Below are 15,071 nucleotides of genomic sequence, written 5' to 3'. Positions count from 1 at the left end.
GACATGATGAATTAAAGGAGAACAGTATATGTGATTGTGTCTGTGAGAGATGAAGAGAGGCTTCAATAAATAAGCAATGTTTGTTAAATCAATGATCTAAAGACAATATGTGTTTATGAATCAATCAATAAATATCACTATTGACAGATTAATCACAATTAAGCACATGTTGATTAATCAGTATGTGCTACGTTGGCAGAATAAATCAATATATTAATTAGTTGATAGCCTATAATTACTGAATCAATATGAATTGTTACATCAGCAGAGTCAACCACTTTACATCACATGTTGACAGATGTATGTCTCTACATTTAAAGAATTCAGGATATTAAAGTCACTGTGTTGACAAAATCACATTAAACTGCAGCATGTATTTGTTGTGACAGCTGATAGTTCTGTGTTCTGATTTCCAGACAGTGGAGGTATCTTCTTGTGCATTTTGTCTTATTTTGTCAGCATTTCCGGTCCTGTCAGTGGAGCCATCGATAGAAACGTCCCCACAGAGGAGACCTGCTACTGCCTGAAGAGCTGCATGTCAACTACATCTTTAATCATTATTATGTTGTGCACTATTATGATGGAACAAATAAATAAAATGAATTAATAAAACACAAAAATATATAAATATTGTTCTGCTCTCAGAATGAATGTATTAGATGTGTTTTTGGTAAGAAATTCTGCATAAGACATACACTCTGGAGTTTTATTTTGAAGGCTACGTAACGGTTTTTAACGTAACAGTAACGTAGCAACCAGCAGTTAAGAAGGACGGCTGGTCAATCTGAGTCGTATTTGTCATGCTCACGAAGGCAATGGCTGTAAGTTTGTTGATTTGAAGTGTCTGATGTATAATATGTGATGATAGGTTGTAATGTGTGATGTTTGTTAACTTAAGTCAAAAGTAATTTGTGAACTGATGTAAAGTCATAGAAAGAAAGTGTAAAGTGAGCGTTACTTAGCAACAATGTATCTGTTAGGGTAAACGGCTCTTTTGTGCCGTGTCGTTTTTCAGCTATTCTTGAAATATTATTATTGTTTATTAGTTTTCTTTACAGCGTGTCGCTAAGGTTTTGTATTGTTTTTCATTTGCAGTTTCACTCGTGGTATTACTATATCTAAGGAAATAAAGGGAGCAAGACGCTCCGATCCTGGCTCAAGTGTACCTGAGTTTGGCTGACTGTTGAACTGTGTTAACGTACACAAAAGCACACAACACACAGGGAGAACAGTATAACATATACATACATAGCCTACATAAACACTGAATTGGAGGAGGTTGAACTTCAGCAATGAGACTGTCATTAGATCGCTGAACCCAAAATCCAGTAAGCATGTTGCAAACAATGAAGATTATGAGTGACTGAATGAATGAAAATTAAATAAAGGAGAACAAGTGGGAGCAAGAAATGTGAAAAATTAAACTTTGCAAACTTTAATATTAAACATTTTGCACAAGATAATAAAATTCAAATGACGGTTTAATTATTATTTGGACCATAAAGTTAATGAAAGTGGATGAAACAACACAATCATACTGTTGTGTTATCGGAGCATGTTTCCTGTTACAGTTAGGCTACATAAAATTAAAAAAATCTTGTTTAGTGTCTGCCAGTCTTTTGATATATTCACTCCTCACATGGAAGACGAAAGCACCAACATCTTCTTGTTTCATGTTGTTGAGGATTTGAGCTGTAGAAATCTGAGCTGTAGAAATAAAAACAAAATAAATAAAAATGTTAAGACATGAGCAGTTTATTTTGTTTCACCTACAGATGCCTGTATAAGAAAATGTTACTGTAATGAATGAAGGAAAACAGATTACCTCTGAACAACGTCCCGACGACACCATCTGCTGGTGACAAAGCTACATTACATCATTTCCTGATGTTAATAATTTACTGTGAGAGTTAAAACTGAAAGTAAACTTTGACATTGTTGTTCAGAGCTGAGACGCCATTAGAGGTTGTGAGATCTCTGCTGGAAAACACACATTTGAAGGATTTGAAGTGATCGAGTAAAGGGACAGTAACTTGGTGAGTCTGTCTATTGAAAGATCATTTAGACAACACAGAAAATGGCTGAGAGAGCTGTTTTTGAACGTTTCCTGAGCTGCCATGTGTGTTCAGAGACTTTCAGAGATCCTGTGTCTCTGAGCTGCAGCCATAAATTTTGTTCAAGCTGTCTGCAAAAATTCTGGGAACAGGCTAAAAACAAAAACTGTCCAATTTGTAAAAGGAAATCCTCAAAGGATCATCTACATGTGGATTGTTCACTGAAGGAACTAGCTGACTCATTTGCTGGGAGACAGACAGCTGGATCATCTGAGACAGAAAAAGGAGAAAAGAAGGTGGAGGTGGTGTGTAGCAAACATCAAGAAGAGCCTAAATTGTTCTGTAAAGATGAACAGAGAGCTGTGTGTCCTTCCTGTGATTTTCCTCACCAAAAAGATCACAATGTGGTTCCTGTAGAACAAGCAGTCAGTGACCTGAAGGACCAGCTGAAATCTGACTTAAAGCCTCTACAGGACAAGAGAGACAAATACAAACAAGTGGAGAAAACATACAATGAAATGTTTCAACACTCCAAGAAGCAGCTGTTGTCCACAGAGAAGCAGATCAGAGCAGAGTTCAACAAGCTCCACCAGTTCCTGAAAGAGGAAGAGGAGTCCAGACTGGCAGCTCTGAGGGAGGAAGTGAAGCAGAAGGGGAAGACTATGGGCACAGAGATGAAGAGGATTCAGGAGCAGATCTCCTCTCTGTCAGACAGTATCTCTGCTGTTGAAGAAGACCTGCAGAAACACAACGCGTCATTCCTCAGCAGCTATAAACTCACTCAGACCAGAGCCAGAGCCCAGTGCTCACTGTCAGATCCACAGCTGGTCTCAGGAGCGCTGATAGATGAGGCCAAACACCTGGGCAACCTGTCCTTCAGAGTCTGGGAGAAGATGAAGGAGAAGGTCCACTTCAGTCCTGTCATTCTGGACCCAAACACTGCCAGTGGATGGATTTATCTTTCTGGTGATCTGACCAGTGTGAGAAAAGGAGACACAGACCAGCAGCTCCCTGATAATCCAGAGAGATTCACTGGGTATACCATTGTTCTGGGCTCTGAGAGCTTCAGCTCAGGGAAACACAGTTGGGAGGTGGAGGTGGGAGACTATCCTGTCTGGTTTTTGGGTTTGGCTAAAGAGTCAGTTGACAGGAAGGAGAAGTGTTCCCTCTCATCAGAATCTGGCATCTGGCGTTTAACATATCTCGAGAGAAAATACACTAATAGTCTTGGTAAGACTGTCACAGTGAAGAAGAGTCTCCAGAGGATCAGAGTCCAGCTGGACTATGACAGGGGGGAGGTGTCCTTCTACGACCCTGAAGATGAGACTCACATCTACACTTACAAAGACACTTTCACTGAGAAACTCTTCCCTTATTTTGGTATTGGATCAGCTGGTGACGCTAAAACCACTGATATCAAAATCTGTCAAACTGAGGTTTCTCTGTCATATCCAGATTTGATTACATGTTGAGTATCACTGAATGATTTTCAAATACAAAACAGACACGTGAGCCTCAATAATTGTTTTCAATTAAAGTCACTTTTAAAAGACAATCAAAACTATTACTTATATATTTTGATTTTTCAGTATCTATTTAGATCATTATCAAGTTAAATAAAGTTTGATCCAGAAATCACTAAGACTGTATTACATCATCTAAGATTGAACAAAACAGTTTTTTATATATTGTAACTTTTAAACCTGGTTAGTAGTATCTTGTTTTTATTCAGATAACAATATAATATAGATACCTTAGAAAATAATGCTCTTTCAAAGTGTGTGTCATTTTGGTGGTGTATACATGGATTGATAAACTGCAATGTTCAGATGATGATCAGCATAAAAGAAACAAACACCAGTACAATTGAGTTTAAAAACTGTTTTCTTGAATCAACTCTATTTTATAAAATGTACATATCTGGGTCTTTTGTTAAGTTAATTATTTTGCGAATCGGTTGTTTAATTAAAATAAAAGAAAAAAAAAAACAGCAGTTGAATGGAGTTTAATTTGTTTCCTTGAGTTTAGAGTAAAATATTTGACTCTGAGTGACATGTTGGCGCCATCTGCTGGTGACAGAGCTATAGAGCAGCGTTCACCTCTATAAACAGGAATTGACAGCAGATGTTGACACATTGTTGAACAGAGCTGAGACGTCATTACTGTAACTACTGAATATAATCTAGTCAGGTCATTTATAAAGCCAACAGTGCCTAATGTTAGCTCTTTAATTCAATTTCACATTCACAAAGCAAATTTCTCTATATATGCTAAATCAATATAAAGGTTCTTTTGATAGTTGTATTATGTATTAATTGATGTAAAAGCTAGAGTCTTTAAAGTTTGTAAATACAACCATAAACAGTGGGATCAATGAGCAGCTTTTCACATTTAATTCACCTGATCACAGTCTGTCTGTATGTAAAGAGAAATTATGAGTCAGACATGATGAATTAAAGAACAGTGTGATTGTGTCTGTGAGAGATGAAGAGAGGCTTCAAGATTTAAGCAATGTTTGTTAAATCAATGATCTAAAGACAATATGTGTTTATGAATCAATCAATAAATATCACTATTGACAGGTTAATCAATATATGCTCCTATAATCACTGAATCAATGTGAGTTGTTACATTAACAGAGTCAATCACTTTACATCATAATATAAATACACTTAAAGAATTCACAGGATACTAAAGTCACTGTGTTGGTGAGTTATTTAATATTCATATACAGCAGCATGCATTTTTTTGCTGTGGTCTTGGTCTGAGAGAGGAGCTTGTGGCACACAGGAGGTCTGCAGCCAGACTCCCCTCCTCTCCACCAGGAGGCGCTGCAGGAGCGTCTGTTCCAGCAGACCTGCTCAAACTGCAGCTACATTTCATCCACATTTTTAATCTCTTGTAGTCATGTTTTAGTAGGATGGAACAAATAAATAAATACTGATACATTATCTCATTGCACAGATTTATGTTAATGAATGTAAACTGTATCAACAATTTAACATTTAAGTTTAATCACAAGCTTAATATAAAGACACTTTTGATTATTCATAAGATTATCCAGACAGCAAAGTGACCATGAATGCCTTTAACGATCCAACCACTTAACACATAAGTTACAGTGACCATAATCAACACATTTTAAACCAGTTTCGACTCAATCTAAACATAAAGACCTTTATTACAGGGTTGTGGTATTGGATGAGCTTTAACTGTGAGTGGAACTACAGGTGTGCCAGTAACTGAGATTTCCTCCTTTGGGTCTCCAGGGAATTGATTCCTCTTTTATTGAGCAGAGAGATTCTGCAAAATCCTAACAAGGAAATAACAAAACTAAACTAAACAGAAAGCTATAAGAGCATAACAGGAGCATAAAAAGGAACTTGAAAATAAAAAAATAGAGAAAGATGAGGCAATTACGGTTAATGAAGTTTGTTAAAGAATTTATATTTTAGAACAGGGATGTCAACTAATAATGCTTCTGTACTTTTACTGAAGATTTTGAATGAAGGATTTCTACTTTTAATATCAGTCAAACTTCATATAGGACCTGTGATACAGACTAGTGTAGTTCAAAGTGCGTTACAGTTAGTTGATTGACAAGCTGATAATAAGACAGAACAAGTGACAACATAAAAAAAGGAATAAAAACAAAAGATCAAATTTAAAAGACAAAAAAATAAGAGCAATGTTTGCAAAATAAGAATGATATTTTTTTTTAGATATTTTAAAATAAAATAAAAATAAAAATAAAATAATTAGATAAATTAGTAAAATAAGAGAGAATATGAGAACATGTTTATTAAAAGTTAGAGTTAAAACTAGGTTAAAATACATTTTAAACAGACGAAAGAAAAGTTAAATGAAAATAAAAGATATTAAGTTGATGAAAGATGGACTAAAACTAGTTTAAAAGAGATTAATAGACAAAAGAAACAGACAAAATCAAGACAAATAGTCTACAACAGCCAATAATAGAAATAGTATACTAGTACTGTAATAGTACTTCTTCCATTGCTTCCTTCTATTGCCTGTTGCCTCTTTCTTCCATAAATTCATTAACTTTGGGCTCATAATCGACCCAAACTTCTTAATTACCGCTGAACATCACGTGATCTGTCTGCTATCAGAGCTGAAAACCTCTCTCCTACATCTGTTTCCCTGTTTTTGTTTTGTTTTGTTCTTGTTAAGAGTTGAAAATTTAACTGAACCGAGGTTTGGAGAAAAAAAACGGAGCAAACACCGCGCCCCCGGAGATTCAATGGAGAGAGAGAGAGAGAGAGAGAGAGAGAGAGAGAGAGGGAGAGGGAGGAGTGGAGGAAATAGAGGAGGGGAGATCACGAAGAAGGGGAGGGGAAGCGAGTAGTGGGAAGCCAGGAGGAAAACATTAGCCCTCGTTTCTTTTAACAGTTTGGAGATTTTGTCTGATTATTCCCGGGACGCAGCGCACCTCTCCAGGACGCAAGGTAAGACTGCACACTGACCTGTAGGGGATGGGGGAGTGGAGAGTGAAAGGTGAAGGTGGGGGGAAACAGGGGTTGACAGGGTGAGGGGCAAGACCAATAGGCTATTTTTTGGGGGAGAAAAGGGAAGAGATGGAAGAGAAAGAGAAGAGCAGACGAACAGGAAGTTGTAGTAATCGGTCGAGCTAAACTTCTCTCTCCACCTCTTGTCTTTTTCTCGTCTCTGCTGCTCTCCGGGGAGTCATAAACCAAGAAAGTAACGGAAAGAGTGAAAGAGTAAGTGAAAGGAGGAGAAGAGAGAAGAGTTGGAAAGGGAAATACTCAGCTGTACTTTCATTTGTTCTCCTTTAAACGGAATTACATCGTATATTTGGCTTTTTCTCTCTGCTGGTTTAACTGAGTTGATGAGCGCGGAAACTCAAGTCCAAAACTTCCTACAGACAATGTGTTCCTAACCTGAACTCAAGGATAGTGGTTCTCTACATTTGGACCCTTAAACTGACACAAATTAGACCACAGACCCCCATTTGATAAGACAGGAGTTGCTTCTAGATGTTTTATTACAGAGAGTGTATGAAACCCATCACCAAAACAGTGACACAGCCTGTAATTGTGTCACAGCCTGTAATTGTGTCACTTAAAGACGAAGTCATAGTGAATATGAATTATTGATCATTTTCTGCTGGGGAAACCCCTGAAAGATTCCTTTTAAAGGAGAAAGTTGTATTATTATTATTCTGAGTATTGTTTTTGTTGTTGTTCACTGCAGTTCAGTTCAGTTGTCAAAATAATGTTTTTGTTTGCTTTATGCATCAGACAGGTTAAAAAAAAACTACTAGCCTGTATGTTTACATGTTTAATGTTAAACAATATAATTTACACAGTTTGCATATACTAGTTAGCTTTAAAAATGCACTGGAGCCAAGTTAGTCAATGTCTCACCTTACCCTAATCCACCCTATTCATGTATTCGTGCTTAAGCCTATTGTCTTCAGTGTGTTTATATATAAAGATGATGGTAGATTTGGAGGGGGGTAATAATGAAGATGATGGTTATGAAAACTATGATCATGCAAATGTCAGTAAACCCTGTGGTTTAGTGGTGATGAGAAATTACGTCATCACTGTACAGGAAAGTACTGAGTACTCATTCATATCCTGCAGTAGTGGAGCTGATAAGTCTCTGTTCAGTAGGGGAGGACGGGGCTGGTTGTCACATTCACTAGATCAGTCACTGAAGGGCTGCTGTTCTTGATACTGAACTTTTCTGAATATGGGTGAGATGTTACTTCCAACGTCATTTCTGGAGTAAACCACTTGACATTGAGATGAGACATTTAGTGTTTTTCATGTGAAAATGTAAATATTTTGCTCTTTGGTGTTTATCTTCAAGGCTTTTACACAATGAGTTTATAATAGAACAATCATTGTCTTTAAAAAGTATGGAGACTGATAGTTTGGACAGGGTTTTTCTACTTTACAACGTGGTTGTTAGCTATGCTGGTTGCAAAAGAAAATTGCACTTGAGGATTTGTGTCATATTCTCTTCAGGGTTGGTTGTCACATGTTGGGATATACACTCACTGGTCGCTTGATTAGATAAACCTGTGCAATCTTATTCAATCCAATACAACAGCTCTGCCATATATTATATCTTAAAGACGCTTGTACATGTTCAGTTTTTGTTGACATTGTCAGGAAGGTGATAATTCTACTTTATGTTTATTATTGAGGTCGTAGTGGGTGGTGGAGGAGCAGCAGGGTGCATTATATTGAATGGTGTTCCTAATATTTTGTCCACACCATTAACATACAAGAGAGGGGCAAAATATTAGGAACACCAGTCAATATAATACACCCCAGTACTCCACCACTTAATACGACCTCAGTAATAAATATAAAGCAGAATCATCTCGTTTTTTAAAACAATCTTAACCCTTTATTTTTCATTTTTTATGTTGCAAATCAAGGTCAATGAAGTTACCATATATGGTTCCTCGTCGATGTAGGCTGAATCATTTTCCAAAAAGTCTCTATATAAAAAAATCCACATGTTTCTACAAGGCATGGGGAGTCTATTTTGGATGTTTAAGGAAAGCTACCAAATATAGTCATTCGCCCGTTAAAGGATTAAAAACTGAAAATGTAAAAACTTCAAAAAAAGTTGACTGTACATATATGGTGAGATCCTTTCTTTCTTTTTAGAGAGCAAAACGGTTATCACACATGCACAATAGGCATGAATTAGACACTTTGCATGTGACTAAACCTCAGCCTCATCGACAGTGACAAGAGCTCTGAAAAGGTCACGTCAGGTCATTCGATCTCACTCAATAACTTTGGCGAAATTAATTTGAAAGGTGGGTCACGATTTTCAAAAGAGAATAGTTTGTGTCACAGCTTGAAGGTTGTTGTTGGATATCGATATGACCTTGGGTCTGCCAGAGTCATTATGGTGCATGGAGGAGATTATTGAGCTTAGAAGGTCAATCAAAATGTCAGAGTTTTATCGGGTAAGATGAGAGGAGGAGTGGCTTTGTGGCCTGAGAGGTCAGGTGAATAATTCAGAACTTGATTGTCCGGGCCTTTTCATGCAGCACTTGGGGTTCTTGCCCAAAGCATTGTTACTGTTTGTGTCCTTGTGTCAAAACTGATCTCACATTCCCATTCTTGCTTTGATGATGTTGATGTCTGTCATCGGGGAGAGGTCTTAACAGGTCAACGCTAAATGTATCAGTGCGATAGGCCTGCATCTGCATCACTATTCAAACAAGCATCAGAGTCACAAATCAGTTCAGTTTCTAACTTTCTTGACTTTCATTTCTCTCCTTTCTCTACTTTCTTGACTTTCATTTTTTTCCACCAGTGGTGAGTTTGCAGTGGAGTTATGCAATGTTCATTAAATCAGGGGGGTCAAACTTGTTTTAGTTCAAGGGTCACATACAGCCCAATTTGATTTCAAGTGGGCCAGGCCAGTAAAACCACTGCATAATAACCTACACATACTATACAATATGTATATTATAACTTTACTATAATAAATCATCTGTTTACTGTGAAAATGAGTACAATTTAAACAATATTATGTCTGGTTTTTTAGATGATTTTGCACAGAAGATGCTGATTGACCACATTTTGCATAATGTTCATTATATGAATGGTTTAAATATGACCGCAATATGTATTCATTGTTTTTTAGATGCTTGTATTCTGGTGAGGGTGGAATTTATTTTTGTCATACATCATACTACAAGAGTTTGTGAGAAACAAGAAGCCCTGTGATCACAAGTTCACCCATTAAACTTCCTCATTCACCTACAGTTGAACTGCTGACATATCATTGATTGGTAAACTACACTGACCTCACAAACAACAACAAAATCAGTGTGTTTATTGTGTGCTTATCTAACCTAACTTATTTGCAAGTTAAATGTAAGTTAATTATACAGTCATATCGTCAGGAAATCAGATGCTGAGGGAAGTGAAGAAGCAGTAATCAAATTCACTATAGCTGCATGACTGGTTTTGCTTCCTTTTAATGAGGAATGAAATTTGGCTTTTCAGGGGTGAAATTTAGAGTTCATTTCTTGATTTTGTGTCATTCCCATCCGAATCTGAATACAGACTAATTGCAGGAATGTGGCAGCCATGTACAATAAAAAGTCTGTGTGTATTGTATGTGTATCTCCTCCTGTGGTCAAGGTTCTTAGCAGAGGCTGTAAATGAGCGGAAAAGCCACCAAGCTGAACCAGATATGATCTCTGTAGTTCAGTGACACAGAAAAAAGTGGAACAGTAAGAGAACAGAAATACAGAAGTGTATTGCTGCCACACCAGAAAAAGAAAAAAAGCATCAGTAACTCATTATAACGTGAAACTTACCAAGTTACTGATGCTTTGAAACTCATATCTGAATGAGGAAACAGCGTGCCTCATTTACACAATTTGATTAAGTTGTATTTGAGACATGATGAGATTCTGCTGCTACTGATCACAGTGGACGATACTGTGATAAATATGCTTACACTGAGAAAGATGGGGCTGTATACAGAAGGTCTGACTCATTCATCCAGCTGTATGCAGAAGGATGAATGACTCTGACCCTCTTATGGTAGGGTCATTCATTCATTGATCTGACGTAGGAGGAGTCACCACAGTCCACAAGCACTAACACACATTAAAGAGCGCACAGTTTGTGGTCTTCTGACTCCTTTTAGGGTGCACACACACAAATAAATCTCCCTCCGTAGCCTTCATGGTGGGATGAAATGGCTGCAGCATGTTTTAACCACATATAGAGCCTCACTTCTAATAGCTGAAAGAAACTAATCACATCAGATAGGCTAGAGGACATGATGTGTGCCCCTCTCCACACACCAGCAGTGGACTGAGACCAACTATAAGTTTCATGTTATAATAATGAGATAAGTTTTACGCTATAATGTGATACTGAAGCTTTTTTCTTTTTCTGGTGTGGCAGCAATACGTTTCCATACAGAAGAGACCCTCACCTCCCATCCCAGGAAAACAAATGCATAAAACAAATTCATTAGTTAAAGTTAGTGAACTCACAGTTGTTTCTAACACTTATTATTTAATTATCTAAATCATTCATGGTTTGGAAAAATATAAACTTTGATTTAATTTGAATTTCTTATTTATCCTCATCTATCCTGCATTAGCTTTGCAGATGACGACATCCTATTTGTGATCAAATACGGTGAGCTAACTATCTGAGTACAAACTAGTGTTTTTCTGTGCCTATCATTATGCATATGATTGTGTGTGTTTGTCCGCAGCCAATCTCACATATCAAAGGACCCATCAGTCTAATATTTTTCATGCATATTTATGACTGTCATTACTGTCTGCTCAGTGACCTCTCGTTGTTGCGGTGATTCACAATTTTTGAAAAACATATTTATTTATAATACCAATGACCATCTGACTCCTCTCTCCTAGTCTGTTGGAGGCGACATTTTCGCCTTTTTGTGGCTCAAAAATTTGTCATGCATAGAAAACTTTGATTGTTTGATTGATTTGTTTAGCTAAGTGGGTAGAGCACCCGCCCCATGTGTTGAGGCTACAGTCCTCACTGCAGGCAACCCCGGTTTGAATCCTGCACCGAGCGGTCCTATTGTGCATGTCATTGCCCCCCTCTCTGCCTCCCATTTCCTGTCTCTCTCTACTAACCTGTACATTAAAAGGCAAAAAAAGCCCCAAAAATACACAAAAGAAAGAAAACTTTGATTTTACTTTGAACGAGAGCTTAAATCCAGCTTAAATCCATACCCAATATGTTATGATTCACTAAAATTAGGCACGATACAAGATTTAAAAAGTTTGTTACCTTCGCTGTCATCTTGCCTGTAAGAGAGACACCTGGCAGAGATCTCTTATTGTCAATACGCTGCCTGTGTTTTCATATCGATACCAAAGTGAAACCTTTTTCCAATACCAAAAAAACAAATATATTCTCTCTAATTATTTCCATTAACAAAAGAAGCCAAACATCTCAAATATTAAATGTGGCTTAAAGACAAGCAGCTGAACAACAAAATTGTCCAAAACTGATGATTTATTGACATTCGCTGGCACATTTTGGTACTCTACAGTTTTTAATACTGATAAGTTTATACATACGATGTTGACACTCGTCCATTGACAACTTGACAGTTCTAGGTGCAACCTTGTGTCTCGTCTTTGTCTCTTTGCTTGAAGCATGAAAAGCATCAAACGCTGGTTCAACATTGAGTTTCTGAGCTGCAACTGTACAGACCTCCACCACAAACCCAAGACCCAGAGCCCAGACACAAAGAGCGTGAGTTTCAGCTAAGCTGTGGTTGAACTGTGGGCAGGTGAAACCCAGAGCTCTTGTTAAAGTGAATGTTTCACTCATTCCTATTTCTGACCTAGATACAACTTTCTTTTATTAGTGTAATAATGAAAGTTGGGTTTTATGAATGTTTACCTTTCCAAAGAATTGTTTCTGGTCTGTTAATTCTGCACCGACGGTATGCAACCGAGTTTTATTGAGTTATTGAGTCACTAATATTAATTAAGTGATACCAGCAGACACATTGGGAGTGTGTTTATGTTCCCACAGCCTTATGTTCCCTCAGTTTAATAATAAAATAAAGAATTTCACCTGTCTTTCAAGCATTTTCATAGATGAAAAAAGAATAGCTTAGAAAAATTACATAGAGCTGTGGGAACATAGAGATAACCCCGATATATTGACCTATTAGCTGGTTAAAAGTATCACTTATTGGCCTTTAAAATTCATAAAAGCTTTAATTATTACAAAAATGATGACAATCATGGTTTTAGGTATTGTACACTAATGAAAAACTGCAGTGCATAAACACAGAGCGACTGGTTTTGCTGCATAACTGCACGTCATTTATGTGAAACCAATTTTTGGATTTAGCAGCAACCACAGGATGCTAATATTTGCAATGACTGTGTGACTATGTCTACGCACATGTTCACACCTTTTGTCTTGGGCATTCCACTCTAATACATCATTTCATACGAGGCATTTGAATGTGTCTCTATTGACCACTTGTGATCAGATCTCACTTCCTCAGTGGTCTACATGCAGATTAACACATACATCATTTGTTTGCAAAGATCAAATGTGATGCAGAGAAGAGCAAAACTCAGCGCTCAGACTCAGCAGCCAGATATTTCTCTTGTTAGGAGCGGCTGAGATTCACAGTATAGCTGGTCCACCTTCAATGTCAGTCCACATAACCTGGTCAGGTTAGGCCAGGAATGTCTAAACTAATCCATGAAGGGACGTTTGCCTGTTGGTTTTTGTTCCAACCAATTAAGAGCACACATGATTTCACCAATCAGCTGTCTGAAGACTTAGAGCAGCTGATTAAATGAGTCTTGCCGGTGTGCTTCTGCTTTGTTGGAATGAAAACCTGCAGTCACATTATAAACCTTTATGGACTAGTTTGGACACCTCTAGGTTAGGCTCACTGCTATACTGCTAACTTCAACCTCCCCCAACTTTAATATTGATGCATTTGGTGCATGATTGAGTACGTTCTTAGTATCGTTTAGTTTATCTATTTGAACATGTTAGAATAACAAAATAAAACTTATAGGCAGAGAAAGATAACAAACTTAAGCAAAGTTTAGATAAAAAACTAAATAATAACCATTCAACGTTCTTCCTCGTATGCAAAGAACATCGGTTGAGTAGGCAGTCCGTCAGCGTGACTCAGGACACATTCATGTACACACTGCTAAAAGAATGTCTCAAAATGCGGCTCACACCTCCAAATGTGGTCTGATCGTATCTCAATGTATCTCAGATGCATTCACATCTTTACTCATAGCTGTGCACTTCTGATTGGATCACCCAAAGCAGATTGTAATATCAGGTATGAACATGGCCTGTGAAGTCTAGCTCAGTAAAGATCCCTTTCCTTTTTCCACATGTTTCCGAGGGGTTTGAGAACTGAAACCAAAACTAAACTCCTTTCTATACCCCACATTAAGGACAATACACGGTTTCCTACAAAACCCTTTTCATGATTGACTATTGACTGATTTTTCTTAAATGCATCACTGTTAAATACTTTTTCATAACATAAAGCAGTTTTAAAAGAGCTTTATTTAATGTAATGTAACTAATGATGTTTTAAATGTTTTGAATATCTGAGTAGAAACACTTTCAAGCTCACATGGACAGGACTTCACATCAGTTCTTTCTGCCTTTCCTTTGTGACTTTGTATCGAATCTCAAACATTGAATTTTGAATCTAAAAACATTAGTTAACTCGCAGCCTTTCTTTTTAAAATGAGGCGTAAGTCCGGTTTTCCACAGAAGTTGCTGTTAAGAGCAATTAGTGAGAACTTGTTTATCAGTGGTCCTTTCCTGCCTTTGTTGAGTACAGATACCATGAAAACATTACTGGATTGAAATCTGGAAGCAGATATATTCAAACAACATAAACACACAATCAAGTATACCACTAAATTACCAACTTTAGATAGAGAAAGCTTTGATCCAGCTTGATCATCAGGCATATTACACAATACTGTGCAATGTTTTTTTTTCCCTCTGCTTTCTATTGTACAGTGGTATTCGCTGACCGTGTGTGATTCGTTGACCAATGATCTGAAGTATTCCTTAACAATACAGGATGTGCTGTGTGATTCACATCCTTTTTCGAAGGAATTCACAAAAAAAACTCAAAAGAAAAATAAACATGTCACACTTTGTGGGAAATGTTTTGAACATGATGTGCCTCATTATTTCTAAAATCTCAAGATGGTCCACTTAATATAAACTAAGACAAGGAAAAGTGGCTAATTCTGTCATTTGAGAAGCTGAAGACATCACATGTTTATTGCCATTTTTTACTTGAAAATAGTTTCAGATGTATTTAATATTTCAATCAAGTCATTAGTTAATTATTATTTCAAAGCTTTACTTTCTTATTCCGGTATTATCTTTTCTTGCTCAGAGTCTCTGAAGACTACAGTGCCTACATGGGAGCTATAATTAGCTTGTAGCCTGATAGCACAAGTACCTG

The 15,071-nt window shown here is 37.2% G+C and overlaps 2 protein-coding genes across 3 annotated transcripts in view; both read left to right on the top strand.

Moving 5' to 3' along the window:
• Nucleotides 1–2,077: 2,077 nt before the first annotated feature.
• Nucleotides 2,078–3,526, top strand: LOC128364847 (E3 ubiquitin-protein ligase TRIM35-like). Its single transcript, XM_053325469.1, has one exon. It carries the CDS (start codon nt 2,078–2,080, stop codon nt 3,524–3,526), a length of 1,449 nt encoding a protein of 482 aa, XP_053181444.1.
• A 2,894-nt stretch (nt 3,527–6,420) lies between these two features.
• LOC128364545 (phospholipid-transporting ATPase ID-like) overlaps nt 6,421–15,071 on the top strand; it is a 46,588-nt gene continuing 37,937 nt past the window's right edge. Inside the window, exon 1 of one of the 2 annotated variants that reach the window (XM_053325093.1) lies at nt 6,421–6,520. The gene's annotated coding sequence lies outside the window, so the exon portion shown is untranslated. Of the gene's footprint in view, nt 6,521–12,236; nt 12,338–15,071 lie in introns of those variants that run through there. The other variant, XM_053325094.1, reaches the window with a different exon arrangement.

The sequence above is a fragment of the Scomber japonicus genome, chromosome 9, assembly GCF_027409825.1.
Source record: "Scomber japonicus isolate fScoJap1 chromosome 9, fScoJap1.pri, whole genome shotgun sequence".
Lineage (NCBI taxonomy): Eukaryota > Metazoa > Chordata > Actinopteri > Scombriformes > Scombridae > Scomber > Scomber japonicus.
The sequence above is the reverse complement of the archived record's forward strand: the minus strand, read 5'-3'. Positions and strand labels throughout refer to the sequence as shown.